Raw genomic sequence first — 15,593 nt, forward strand, 5'->3', positions numbered from 1 at the left:
ACGCCAGCCTGTGAAAGCAGTCATGGAGGCTGTACCCTGCAGAGCCACAGGAGCAGAGCTGCCCATGGCTTGGGAGCCCACATCTTGCATGACTGAGCCCTGGATATGAGACATGGAGTCAAAGATTATTTTGGAGCTTTAAAATTTAATGACTGCCCTGTTGGGTTTCGAACTTGCATGGGGCCTGTAGCTCCTTTGTTTTGGTCCATTTCTCCCATTTGGAATGAGAGCACTTACCCAATGTTTGTACTCCCACTGCATCTTCAAAGTAACTAATTTGTTTTTGATTTTACAGGCTCGTAAGTGAAAAAGACTTGTCTCAGTCTCATTGAGACTCTGAGCTTGTGCTTTTCAGTTAAGGCTGGAATGAGTTAAGACTTTGGGGGACTACCGGGAAGGCATATTGGTTTTGACAAGTGAAAGACATAAGAGATTTGGGAGGGGCTGGGATGGAATTACATGGTTTAGCTCTGTGTCCCCACCCAAATTGTAATCCTCATCTGTTGGAGGAGTGGCTTGGTGGGAGGTGATTGAATCATAGGGGTGAACTTCCCCCTTTCTGTTCTTGTGATAGAGTTCTCATGAGATCTGGTTGTTTGATAAGTGTCTGGTGCTTCCCTCCTTCTCTCTCCTGCCACCTTTTGAAGAAGGTGCTTGCTCTTCATTTGCTGTCATCATTGTAAGTTTCCTGGGGCCTCCCCAGCCATGCAGAACTGTGAGTTAATTAAACTTCTTTTCTTTATAAATTACCCAGTCTCAAGTAGTTCTTTACAGCAGTGTGAAAATGGACTAATATAGTAACTAAGACAAAATTGATTTCAAGATAAAAACTATAAGAAGAAACAAAGAAGATCACCAATGATAAAGAGGTCAATTCAGCAAGAGGATATAACAGTTGTAAATATATATTCACTCAATGCTGGAGCACCCAGATACATAAAGCAAATATTATTAGAGCTAAAGAAAGACATAGGCCCTGTATTAGTTCATGTTCACTCTGCTGACAAAGACATACCCATGACTGAATAATTTATAATGAAAAAGAGGTTTAATGGACTCAGTTCTACGTGGCTGGGAAGGCCTCACAATCATAGTGGAAGGTGAAAGGCACGTCTTACATGGCAGCAGGCAAGAAAGAAGGAAAAACTAAGTGGAAGGGGAAACACCTTATAAAAAGACCAGATCTTGTGAGATTTATTCACTACCACGAGAACAGTATGGGGGAAAGTGCCCCCCGTGATTCAATTATCTCCCACTGGGTCCCTCCCACAACAAGATGAGATTTGGTTGAGGACACAGCCAAACCATATCAGGCCCCAAAACAATAATAGCTGGAGACTTCAACACCCGACTTTCAGCATCGGACAGATTGCCCAGACAGAAAATCAACAAAGAAACACTGGACTTAATCTGTACTATAGATCAAACAGATTGAATATAGATATTTACAGAATATTTCCCCCAACAGCTGGAGAATATGCTTCTTTTCCTCAGCACATAGATCATTCTCAAGGACAGAGTATATGATAGGTCACAAAACAAGTCTTTTAACATTTAAATAATGGAAATATTATCAAGCAGTAGCCCAATGAAGAAATGAAGAAGGAAACTGAAAAATGTCTTGAAACAAATGATAATGGAAACATAACATAACAAAACCTATAGGTCACTGTAAAAGCAGAACTAAGAAGGAAGTTTATAGCTATAAGTGGCTACATCAAAAAGGAAAAAAAAAAAAAACTTCAAATAACCTAACAGTGCATCTTAAAGGGCTAGAAAAGCAAGAACAAATCAAATCTATCTAAAATTAATAGGAAAAAAGATATAATAAAGATCAGAGCAGAAATAAATGAATTGGAAATGAAGAAAACAATATAAAAGATCACTAAAACAAATCATTGGGTTTTTTTTTTTTTTAAAAGATAAAACTGACAAATCTTTGGACAGATTAACTTGAAAACAAAAAGTGAGAGAAAACCCAAATAAAACCAAAGATGAAAAAGGAGACACTTCAATCAATACTGCAGAAACTCAAAGGACCATTAGTGGCTACTATAAGCAACTATATGCCAGTAAGTTGGAAAATCTAGAGGAAACGGATAAATCTAGACACATGCAACCTACCAAGAGTGAACCATGAAGAAATCTAAAATCTGAACAGATCAATAACAAGTAATGAGACAGAAGCCATAATAAGTCTCCCAGTAAAGAAAAACTTGGGACCGGATAGGATTGGTATTATAATTATACCAAACATTTAAAGAAGAATAATACCAATCCTATTCCAACTATTCCAAACAATAGAGGAGGAGGAAATGCTTCCAAACTAGTTCTACAAGGCCAGGATTACCCTGATACTAAACCCAGACAAAGACACATAAAAAAAGAAAACTACAGGCAAATATCATTGATAAATAAATACTGTTAAAATGTTCCTACTACCCAACTCCTCTCAAAAGGAATTCCTCTCAAAATATCAATGACATTTTTTAAATAAATAGAAAAAACAATCCTAAACTTTATATGAAGGTGCAAAGACCCAGAAAAGCCAAAGCTCTGATGAGCAAAAATAACAAAACTGGAGGAGTCATATTACCTGACTTTATATTATACTACGGAGCTATAGTAACCAAAATAGCAGGGTAGTAGCATCAAAAGAGACACAAACATCAGTGGAACAGAATAGAGAACCTAGAGATAAATCCAGGGATCTACAGTAAACCCATTTTTGACACAGGTGCCAAAAACATACACTGGGGAAAGGACAGCCTCTTCAATAAATGGTGCTAGGAAAACCAGATATTCATATGCAAAAGAATAAAACTAGACCCCATCTCTCACCATATATAAAAATCAAATCAAAATGGATTAAAGACTTAACTCTAAGACCTCAAACTATGAAATTAGTAAAAGGAAACATTGAGGAAACTCTCCAGGACACTGGATGACTGGGCAAAGATTTCTTGAGCAAGCACAGGCAACCAAATCAAAAAATGGACAAATGGAATCACATCAAATTAAAAGCTTCTGCACAGCAAAGCAAACAATCAACAAAGTGAAGAGACAACCCACAGAACGGGAAAAAATATTTGCAAACTACCCATCTGACCAGAATATATAAGGAGTTCAAACAACTATAGAAAAAAATTAATTATCTGGTTAAAAAATGGGCAAAAATCTGAATAGATATTTCTCAAAAGAAGACATATAAATGGCAAACGGGTACATGAAAAGGTGCTCAACAACACTGATTATCAAAGAAATGCAAATCAAAACTACAATGAGATATCATCTCATCCCAGTTAAAATGGCTTATATCCAAAAGATAGGCAAAAACCAATGTGGGCAAGAATATGGAGACAAAGGAACCCTCATGCACTATTGGTTGGAATATAAATTAGTACAAAAACTATGGAGAAGAGTTTAGAAGTTCCTCACAAAACTAAAAATAGAGCTACCGTATGATCCAGCAATCTCTTTGTTGGGTATATACCCCAAAGAAAAGAAATCAGTATATCAAAGAGATAGCTGCACTCCCATGTCTATTATAACACTGTGCACAACAGCTAAAATTTGGAAGCTACGTAAGTGTACATTAACAGATGAACGGATAAAGAAAGTGTGGTACATATACACAATGGAGTACTACTCAGCTATAAAAAGAATGAGATCCTAAGATTTGCAACAACACAGATGGAACTGGACGTCATAATGGTAAGTGAAATAAGCTAGGCACAGAAAGACAAACTTCACATGTTTTCACTTATTTGTGGGAGCTAAATATTAAAATTATCGAACTCATGGAGATAGAGAATAGAAGGATGGTAATCAGAGGCTGAGGGGGTTGCAGGGGAAGTGGATGATTAATAGGTAAAAAAAAGAGTTACAAAGAATAAATAAGACTTAGTATGTGCTAGCACAACAGGATGACTATAGTAAAAAATAATTGTACATATAAAAATTACTTAAACTATAACTTAGATTGTTTATAACTCAAAGGATAAATGCTTGAGGTGATACATGCCCCATTTATCTTGATGTGATTTTTATGCACCGCATGGCTGTATCAAGATATCTCATGTAACCCAAAAATATATACACCTACCATGTACCCATAAAAATAAAAAAAAAGATAAAAAATAAAGACATGCAACATGCAACCTATATTAGATGTGGACCAGAAAAAAGACACTAGTGGGACAATGAATAGTATTTGAATTATGTGTAAATTAGATGATAGTATTGAAACAATGTAGCTTTGTTATCTGAGATATTAATATTTAATGAATCTGAGTAAAAAGTATACAGAATACTTTGCATAATTTATGCAACTTTTTTGTAAACCTCAAATTTCCAAATAAAAAGTTATCCCCAGTTATTCTATTTCCTCTACCAGTGCCCAACATTCACATAGTTTCATTTTTCCTGACAATTGTTTCTCCTTTTCCTTCGATGTTTTTCTCACTTATCCGTAGGAGGATTGAAGAGAAGATATTGTTCTGCAACATGTTAACTAAAGATCATCACTGCTGAGATCATTACACTTCTAAGCAGAAGGCACTCGGACATGATTAGCCCATTACAAAGCACAACTGAGACTTGACCTGAGCCTAGTAAAAGGGTACCCAGAGATGGTGTTAGAGCAGACCTCATCCAGTGACATCTGCTAAACTCAAGTTTACTTCCTAGGAAGTGGTCACTGTTAACCAGGACACACTAAGGCTATGAAGAAAGGATGCTTGTGTGAAGGGGATAAACAGAGTCTCCCTATATCTCCACTTCCATCTGCCAAAAAGCGTTGTTCAGAATTAAAACATACTAATGATTTCCCTGAAATTTGTGTCATTTGCCACAAAACTGGATTCTCCTCCTGCATGTGCTAATAAGTTGAGCAGCACCACTTCCTCCTGGTAACTCAAGCAAAAATCAGAGGCAAAATAAGCTCTTTTCTAAGCCCCCATATCTAAGCAGACACCAAGTCCATGGATACTAACGCTTTAAACTTTCTTTTCTAGCCTCTTGTTTGTTCGCAGCTAGTACCAAGTTCAGGGCCAGACCAGGCAATAAGACCACTGATTTTGTCTTCCAACTGGCATCCCTCCAGCCAGACCTCTCCAGTCCATTGTTCATGCAGAGGTCAGAGGGTTTCTCCCTAAACATAGATCTGATCATGTTGCTTCCCCAGCCACACCCTTCTATGTTGCCTGAGCAGCACAGAAGTGAAATCTGAACATGATACTTGTGCCCCGCCCCGGATCTGGTCTGCTTCCTTCCACTTTCTTTTCTTGGTGGCTGTTGTCTTCACACCATACACCAGCTGGGTTGAACTCAGTTTAAGTATCACCCCTTCAGAGCAGTGAGCCTTTCCTCACTGCGTCCAGACAGTGGCTGCATGCCCTCCTTTGACCCCTGTGTACTGTGCAGACTTTTACCACAGTGTCTGATATGGTTTGGCTGTGTCCCCACCCAAATCTCATCTTGAATTGTAGTTCCCATAATCTCCATGTGTGGTGGGAGCGACCTGGCGGGAGGTAACTGAAGCATATGGGGAGTTTCCCCTATGCTAGTCTCGTGACAGTAAGTTCCCACGAGATTTGATGGTTTCATAGGGACTTCCTCCTTTGCTCAGTTCTCATTCTTCTCTTTCCTACTGCCATGTGAAGAAGGACCTGTTTGCTTCCCCTTCTGCCATGATTGTAAGTTTCCTGAGGCCTCCCCAGCCCTGCAGAATTGTGAGTCAATCAAACCTCTTTCCTTTATAAACTACCCAGTTGTAGGCAGCTCTTTATAGCAGCATGAGAACAAATCAATACAGTATCTAAACCCTTTAGGGTATCTACTTCTTTGTTGACAGATCTATGTTCTCCACTGGTGTAGAGGTCCTTCACCAATTAGGTCCATTTACTGGGACCAGAATTAGAGCTTTATAGGTATTAGCCTATTTAATTCTTACAGCAATTGTATTGTATTGTTATTTCCATTTTTTAGACAAGGAAATTGAGGTTATGAGAGATTTACTAACTTTTCCAAGCTCACAGAGCTAGTGACTGGTGGCCAGAAAGCCCAAACATTTTATTACCAATTGCTTTGTGTATTTTTCTGTCCCTAGAGTGTAGCACAGTGCATGTCAAATGCCATATGCTTGAAGAATATTTGGTGAATATTCCACATATATTGCCCTGTTCAAACAACAGTTATTAGGCACAGCATTTTTCAATATTTGAATTAAGCAGCAGTTAACATATACAGTACTATGTATTGAGACAGTGACAAATGTAAAAGATAAAGCAATGTTTTGTATTCTCTCTCAAACCCCTGATTTCTCATCTCTAATCAAATTTAATCTATGTAAAGTCACAGTGGGAAGGGGAAAAGGCTATGCTTTATCTAGTCCAAGGCTATTCAAATATTAGTGCTGCATATTTCCCTGGCAAATAGGAAGAAGTGTAGTACATGGCCAAGAATATAGGTTTTAGAATCAGAAAGAACTGGGTTTGAGTTCTATGTATCACCTTAAATTGGTCATGTGACCTCATTTAAAACAGAGAGGCTGGTTAACCACTTTGCAAGACAGTTTGAAAGATTAGCATGCACACAGTACACAATCCAGCATTCCTTCTTTTGTCCCCAATGATGCCAATGGCCAGAGGGCAAATATTGAAAGGAAAGAACCCATTGTTCCTAAGGAGAAACTCTCAACATCTCCAAGTATTTGCAGGACCAATTAAAATGGATGCTCTGTCAACTTTAATTATTTTAGGAAAGAGGACACAAGGAGCTATATCCTAACATTTCAAATCTCTTGCTTATATTGGGACAAACGTGCTGTGACATGAGAAGCAACTGGCTGGTCAGAAATCACTGTCAGCGAATTATAGCAAGCTAATAAAGATCAAACAAAAGTGCTTGGCCACTCTGTAAGGAGATCTTCTCATTATCCCAAGCAAATCATTTTGCTTGCATATCAGGGGGAAGCGGCATGGTCTAATCCTTCATCATTAATGGCAAGAACATCAGACTGAAAGTCAGGAGTCCTGGCCCTGCCATTTTAAGGGTGACCTTGGACAAGTTTTTAAAGATTTGATATTCATTTATTCAACAAACATTTACTGAGTGTTTGTGAGATCCCTGTTCTCATGGAATTTATATTCTAATGGAAGAAGAAAGAGTTCATATAATAAATAGACAAACATAAGGACAGGCAGGAAAGAGTCAGCAGACACTGGTGAGTGATTTGTGGAGAATTAAGACAGCAATAAAACAGACCGTGACTGAGGTGGTTAACTTAGGCTGTATAGTCATTGTAGAACAGGAAACATTTAAGCTAAAACATGCGGAAGGCAGTTCTCCTTTCTGGACTTCTGTATCTTTTTCTGTAAAATATGACTGCTGAACTGGGATGCTTCTGAAAGTCTCTTCTAGTTCTAGGAATCTGTGATTTCATGGCTATTGGGGATATATGATATGGATGTGTGCACATATATTTTGAACTTCAAATATTATCCTATATTTGGTTAAGTAAATCATGACAGTGAGTCTTAGCTTTGAAGACATTTAAGGTAACAGTAAATTATTTGTAAGGATCTAAATGTAGCTTGGCATACTGGACTTTTGTTGCTGTTCTCTGAGCTCTGAGAGGGAAGGGCATATTTTACTAAAAATTTGGAAATACAGTCAAACTGATTTCTGAAAAGAAGGGTTAATATGTCCTTGCACATTTCAAAGTAGGCAAAATACATGCATTTGTAATGAGGTTAGAAATTGTCTCAAACGAATTCTTTTGGTGATCACTTACAACCACAAATTCAGACATATTGAAATTCTAAAAGGTAAAACTAAGCCACATATTCTTTTTTACATAAAAATGGGAAAAAAGTTTGAGGCGATAAGGTATGGGATTTTTTAAAAGGAAATAACCATATTTTGCCCCATATTTTTCACGCACCAGTTAGCTAGAAAATTACAAAAGCTGAAAAACTCAGATAAGCCATACCACGAGGATTAACACAACACATTCATCCCCTCCCCGCTGCCCCCATGTCCCTCTCTTTTTCCCTCCCACCCCAAGCTGGGGCATATTTCTGGAATGGAAATAAAAGCCTCTCAAACTGTTGAAAAATGAGGGTCTCTGAATTTTTAATTCTGTTAACCAATCATTAGAAAACTAGAAATTACTGTCTCTCTGAGAACCAGTGAGGTAGCAAGAACCAGAGACTGTGTTTCATTTTGCAGGAGCTGGCTGGTTTCCCAGCAACACACTGATTTGTGGGGCCACTACTTTGGGCACCTCAAGGATAATTAAATATCAAGTCTCTCTGAGGTATGCAAAGTCTGCCTAAGAGAGATAGCAGCCACACTGAAGGTAACAGTCCCACATTTTTTGGTAATTGAACATTGCAATATCATTATCTATTCTTATCCTTACGCTATAAGAACTTGTCTCTATCCTTAATATCACCCAAAGTATCTCTGAGAATGAAGAAGGGGATAGAGAGAAAATGGAAAAAACGAGAGCGTATACAGTCAACCCTTGAGGATCTTCTAGGTGTTTGGGATATGGAGACGAAGAGTGGAGTTTAATGTATGTGAGAGAAATGATGAGGGGAGCACAATAACCTCTATCTCCTCTAGTTCAAGCTTCCATTTTATATACTGAGCAGCCAAGCACATAGATGAAGAATCTTCTCCCAAATTATAAAATTAGTGGTAGAGGGAGGATGGACACAGACACAAGTATCTGTCCACTAGTGCCCTGATCTTTCTACTACTCTAGTGAAAGGTAACACAATTTTTGAAAAACAATAATTTAAGAGACAATTTAAACTATGGGCATAGTTTTGTAACATTCCAGAAGTTGTTGGTGTTTCCATTCTGAATGCAATTTTTCTGCATTCATTCACCCAGTAACGAGAGGTTATTTACAATTATAAGTCATATTCTGCCATCAAAAGCACCTGTCCTTCAAAACAGATTTCCATCAGTAATGCCAGACAGACACCTTTAATTTCTAAAGGAGGAGGGGGACACTCACTGATTTACTTCTTGGAGAAGACTCTAGATGAGTAGCATCATTAAGCCAGTGTGACTTTCTTATTTGTACTACCAAATATTTAACAAATCCATATCATCACCTACCAAGAACAGGGAAAATGCTCTTACATAAGGGTAAAGCAGAGAGGAGAGAATAAAAAGAATGAGGGGGATATGAGATGGCTTGTATTAGAGTCATTCAGAGACTCTTGGGAGAGATTTCCTAGAGGGCCTGAAAAAGATTGCACCACCACAGAAGAAATATTGGTGAAGTGCAGTTACACATGGATTTGGCAGACGAGACAAAATAGTTTGCACTCATAACAATAAAGTCAAGTCAGTTTAGAAAAGTATTTGAGAAAAAAATCTTAATTACAAGCCAAATTGCCTTAAGTTCTGCTTTTGAAAAAAGTTAAGCTATCAAGGAACTAAAATCTCAAAAAAATTCAGAAATCCTTGAACTCATATAAAAGTTACAACTTGTTTCTTGAGTAATTAGAACATTGAGAAAAGCTTAAAAGAAGAAATAGCAATGAGACTTATATTATTTATGAAGAGCTCAGGTTCAAATATCAAAGTGTACGTTCTAGTGTTTCAACATGTCAGATAATATGGACATTTTCCCCTTTTGCCAACTTCTACACTGTTTCCTAGTATCTTTAGAATATTAGGAATCTGACACAACATAAACCGAGGCTCTAACCAGAGAAATCAGCCTCATTATCCTGACAGGAAGGTGAAACTGACTGAAGTTGAGAACTTGAAAAGTGAAGGTGTGAGGAAAGTACATAACTGTAGTCACGTTCATTTGCTTCAGGACCAGAATCAGAACCTAAAGTTCCACATGGCAAAACTACTGTGACCTATTTTAGGGTTTACCCCAGGGATGCCACATGAACCTTCATGTTTGCTGAAAACAAGGACATCTCTAACTTCTATGCCCCGTACCTGGAATAGAGCTCACAGCCTATTGCCTTCATGTTCCTAGCCTGCTCTTTAAAAAAACCTGCAAGTGGCTTCCTCAAGTAATACAAGGCAAAATGTTGAGACTGAACATGTTAAGGTAACAGTGCCTCAGAGAGAGTATGATTCTGACATTCATGACTTTTTAACTACAATCCACTTCAGTGATTTGACAAGAGTAGAGAATCTTTGATAGGTCTATCTTTTTTGAATCTCAGTTTCTCTAACTCTGAAGAGCAAACAATAGTATTGACCTTTTCATCTCACAGTGGGAAACAAGATAATGATTACAAAGATATTCTGTGATGAGCCCCAAGATATTCTTAAAATCTGATTCATTTTTTCAAAGAAATTTATTGTTCTTTAGATGTAGTAATAACCATATAAATTATAAACCTGCTTTATAATTAGACGGTAGAATGAGTTGGAATTAGACCTCTAGGAAACTCTTTTGCAATGGGGATTATCTGGGAAGTCCTAGTTGCTAACACTTATTGACATGATGGCCTAACCCTGCTTGCTAAAGCACGTGATTAAGGTTACTGACTCCTGGACCCTATGGCCTCAGGGTGCATCAATTTCGAATTTAAGCCAAACTTCAACAGCCACCATATTTATTTGATTTAGGAATTAGCATTCTTCTTTATTCAATCAATAAGGATTCAAACTCTGAGTATGTGCACAGGATAACTACAGTCAAAAGATGGTAAATACATCCTCTAGGGCTTCAGTTTTCATGGTGGTGGGAAAACAAAACTTTTAACAGTAATTAATAATGATAATAATTATAAATAATTAAGGCTCAAATATATGGAATTCAAGGTTCCATTAAACTTGCAATGGTTAGAGAAGGTTCTAGAGAGATGATGGATTGAGTGAGTCTTGAAGTACAGTATGGAGAAACTAAGATCTTGTGTCATTGCTACATTACGTCCTTCTAAATATAGGGAGAAGGGACAGCATTTTAGTACCTGGGCAAAGCACGAAGGAAATGAATTAGCTAAACTGTTCACCATATTTCCATTCAGATCTGCATTTTACCTGGGCAAGAGTAAGCCACCATAATTAACTGATACTGTGAACCATCCTATCACCTGTTAAGAGAAAAATAATGTACACATGTTTCTACATATAACCTACCATGCATACGCATGTTCAAGCATATGGAAAAATAAAAATAAACTTTGTTGCACATATTCAACTACTAAATAGCTGACTGATAAATATATTGGAAAGTCTGCATTACCAAGATGATTATCCAGTTGACAGTTGTTTAAAGAAATGAAGAACTGACCTCCAATTATTGTTTGTTTTTTTTCCTTTTGAGATGGAGTCTCGCTCTGTTGCCCAGGCTGGAGTGCAGTGGTGAGATCTTGCCCATTGCAATCTCTGCCTCCCAGGTTTAAGTGATTCTCCTGCTTCAGCCTCCTGAGTAGCTAGGACTACAGGTGTGTGCCACCACGCCTGGCTAATTTTTGTAGTTTTAGTAGAGATAGGGTTTCGTCATGTGGGCCAGGCTGGTCTTGAACTCCTGGCCTCAGGTGATCCTCCCACCTTGGCCTCCCAAAATGCTGGGATTACAGGCGTGAGCAACCGGGTCCGGCCTAATTATTGTTAGTAAGAAAAATAATCATTCAGACACTCCCTTACCTGCTTCTGGGGCCAGGAGGCTTTGAGAATGGCTTCAGTTCTAAAGAAGACGAGGAGCTTGCTGTCCTCCTCAGTCAGGTGAAATGATTGCCCCAAAATCTGCAGCACATGAATGCGGGGCCGCACTGGCCAGGCATCATCAGCACAGAAAGGCCGCAGCCACTCCAGCAGGTCCTCAGGTGAAACCAGCTCCTCACTGCAGGGCAAAATCCAGAGGTATCTGTAAACTCCTAAGACTTTTATTATCCCCCTTCCAGTAATCAAATGTGGTCACTGACCTAACACTTGTTTGTTGGATGACTTCGTCTTTTTCCTCTTGAGAGGAAAAATTTTGGCTTTTAAATGGCTTACAGCAGGTATTGAAAACCTATGTAAAATGAATGTAATTTTTAAACAGTATCATATTAAAATGAGTTATATAAAGCAGATAAATACCCTTAGCTAGTTTATTTCCAAATTTAGTAAGTAGTAAGGCTTATCTCTGTTAATGATACCAATAGTGCAAGGCTGCATTGTAGTAATTTTAGATATCTGATTACTCGTTGACAATAGTTAAGCAAAGTAGGTACCATAAGTTACTCTTTACAGCTGAACCAACAAACTTCAGGGAAGTGATATAACATGTCCACACAAATGTATAATAGTGCTGTATGACCCCAAAGCTCCAGTTCTTTCTACCATTTTCCCCAGATGATTAGAATTTCAATATGCCATTAGAGGATCAAATTTTATACTACTCTAAAAGTGAAGTATGAATGCTTGGTTATTATAGGACTGTGAAGTTTAAAATGATTCAGAAAAAGGGACAACAAAGTTTGTACAACATTCCATCTACTACTGGAATCTTTCTTGTAATCCCAAATGAATATCTTATTTCATTATGTCAATGGATTATTTATCCATAACTCTTAAGGGGTTATCCATAGAGAAGACTCACTCCCACATGGGCCTGGAGATCCCACGCTAAAGCACTGAATTATACAGGTTTTGTTGTAGCCAGATCCTTATAAGGCTTTTAGCTATAAATCACCTAGACTGAGTCCCGGTCTAACTTACCTTAAATGAAATTCCATGCCCTAATAAGATTACGAGACTTTTTTTTTTTTTTTTTAAACTTCTGAGGAGAATAAAATTCTGCAATGCCACTGAGTATGTCTTTCAGTATGTATTATTTCATATACTTGTCAAATACAATCTTATGGCAATTTAAAAGAATTATTTGTATTTAAGAATACATGAAACTACAAAATTTTGTGGACAATTGGTTTAAGAATTTCATAAATTTAGCAACTCAGTTATTAATTTTACATATAAGACTTCTAAATATTTATCAGAAATGGAAACAATTCAGGTGCAAAAATAGAATACTACACCTATTTCTGGTGAACTTTTTGCAAAGTGAACAGACAGTACAGTGTAATGGGTGTAATGGAAAGACCATTAAAAAAAGAAATCTGATGGACCTAACTGAATCCTGGCTGCAGACTTTCCTAAGAACTCTAGATAAAATCATGAATATTATCCTTCCCAGGTTATAGTGACAGATAAAGGTCCCAAGAGTGTGTCACCCAGAGTCTGTGAAACCAAGATAACATATACAAAGCACCTAGCAAATTATGTGACACAGAGGAACTACTTAATAAATAGTAACCATCATTGTCATAATAACGATCATCACCATAATTATCAGCATCATCAAAGCACTATAGTTTGCGCTTAATGATACAGAGATAAAAATTATATGGTCTCTGCCTTCAAAGAACTAATAATACCATGGAACAGCAAGACTTTATAAGTGACTATTATCCAAATTACTAATATAAATGTGAACAACTCTTCTGGATGGAGAGTGAATAGAACCAGGAAAGGCTTCAGGGAGGACATGGCATCTGAAGAGGATCACAAAGGATAATGAGAATGTATATAAACGGAAATGTGGGGAATATAATCCAGACAGAGAACAGCAAGAAAAAAACAGCAAAAGATTTCAAAGGACAAAGAACGTTCAGGGAGAGATTAAAGCACAGATGTGTGGGTGGTAAATTAGAGGAGAGAGAGCTAAGGAAGGATAGGCTTTCTCACCTAGGTAACCAAGAGACTGAAAACAAGGCTGAAAAGGTGGTGCAGTTTAACTCTTTGACAGCACAGGCTCTGGAGGTGTTAGGCCCAGACTCAGTGCCCACATTTGCCACTTTCTGACAATGTTACTTTGACCAAGAAGTCACTCAATAGATCAGAGCCTCAGTTTCCTTATTCGTATATTGGAGATGCATAACAACACCTTCCTCATGGGGTTGTTGAGAAATTAAACAGAAACATAAAGTAATAAATGCAAGGCATGTAATACAATGTCTGGCATATAACTAAGTGCTTCAATTAAAAGCAACCATTATTATTAAGGATATCTGATCTTTTTTGCATGAAATGGGAATGATAGACAATTTGTGAGCAGTGAAACATCAAAATCGCATGTTATTGATTAGAAAAATGTATGGGCTGGGGCAGACTAAGGCACTTGTGATGAAGACTTGAAGCTGTCTAATTCAGGAAGAAAGTAATTTAAAGTCCATTTCTGACTATAAGTCCTAACAGTTTCACATAAAATGAAGTTGATTTTTTTTGCCCTCTCACCCAAGTGCCAAGAAGAGATAAGTAGGAAAAGCTAGAATGTGAGGAAGCTGTTGTCATGAAGACAAGCTGGAAGTTATAATAATAACCAAAGCCCCCAATATGGTGAATAAGAATGAAAACAGTATGAATAATAACTTCTGAAGGTTTACCATGTACCATCAATTACATCACTCATCCTATCCTTTTCTTGTATACTGTTATCATCTCCAATTTGTAGATGAGGTAACAATCTCAGATTTAAGAATCTGACTATGGCATTTTGAACTGAATGATATTAAAATTTTAAAAAAGATCAAAATAATTTGTCCAAGGTCACACAGTAAGTAGTGGCAAGAATATTTGAACTCGGATTATCTGACTGCCTTGTCAATTACTACACAATGCTACTGAACCAAACGGGCATATTCCAGAACAGTGTGGCAGTGGATTAAAATTACTCAGCTATGATAAGATATAGAAGGATTATTACTCTAGTATTTGTCAAGTTATTAAATCAAATTAGTTCCTTTTACATTAGAACTTACTGTGCAGCTAATAACATTTGACAGTTTAGAGGAACATGCTCTCATTTTGTGTTGATAGTTCAAACATATAATAAAATTAGGAGAAGTCCTTCCTAAAATAGAAGCATTGTGTTCTAGAAGAACCATGTCGTAGATATGCTTCACTATTACTGGTGCTCAACAAAACTACACAGAAATGAAAGGCAGCTCTTTAGAAAAAGCTTCCAAGGACATTGACTAGACACTATCTCCTGAAGATGTTAGCTTCAAAATTGCTCACATTTTGATTTCAAATTGAGTTCTTAAAATTCATAGTCACTCTTATGGTTCAGCAAATATAAAAACACGTACACAGAAACATATACATAGGGAAACAGAGAGGAAGAACCATGATAAAATGTTAACAACTGGCAAATCAAGGGGAAGAGCATGTCGGTTTTCTAATCTGTGTAATTTTTCTGAGGGTTTTAAATTTTTCAAGATAAACAGGTAAAAAATAACAATTATAACTTTCATAACGTAAAAACTAGAATAGGAAGAAGGAAAGTGATTCTATTTCTCATCTTTTATGAAAGCAAGGAGAGGATTTAATGAGCTTAAGAATTAAAAAAGAAAATCATTATTTCAAAACATATTTACTTCATTATAAGGGTAATACAAATGATTTTAAAAAGTCATAAAATACACTTTGGGAGGCTGAGGCTGGCAGAACACGAGGTCTGGAGATCGAGACCATCCTGGCCAACATGGTGAAACCCCGTCTCTACTAAAAATACAAAAATTAGCTGGGTGTGGTGGCACATGCCTGTAATCCCA

At 37.3% G+C, this 15,593-nt stretch overlaps 1 protein-coding gene across 1 annotated transcript in view; it reads right to left on the minus strand.

Annotated features, from left to right (window-relative positions):
- NBAS (neuroblastoma amplified sequence) overlaps nucleotides 1-15,593 on the minus strand; it is a 406,203-nt gene that overhangs the window by 39,981 nt on the left and 350,629 nt on the right. Inside the window, exon 48 of the mRNA XM_011942078.1 lies at nucleotides 11,644-11,839. Coding sequence (XP_011797468.1) covers nucleotides 11,644-11,839 — 196 coding nt within the window. The remainder of the gene's footprint in view (nucleotides 1-11,643; nucleotides 11,840-15,593) is intronic.

This window comes from Colobus angolensis, unplaced genomic scaffold (genome assembly GCF_000951035.1).
Source record: "Colobus angolensis palliatus isolate OR3802 unplaced genomic scaffold, Cang.pa_1.0 Scaffold205, whole genome shotgun sequence".
In the NCBI taxonomy this organism is placed as follows: Eukaryota; Metazoa; Chordata; class Mammalia; order Primates; family Cercopithecidae; genus Colobus; species Colobus angolensis.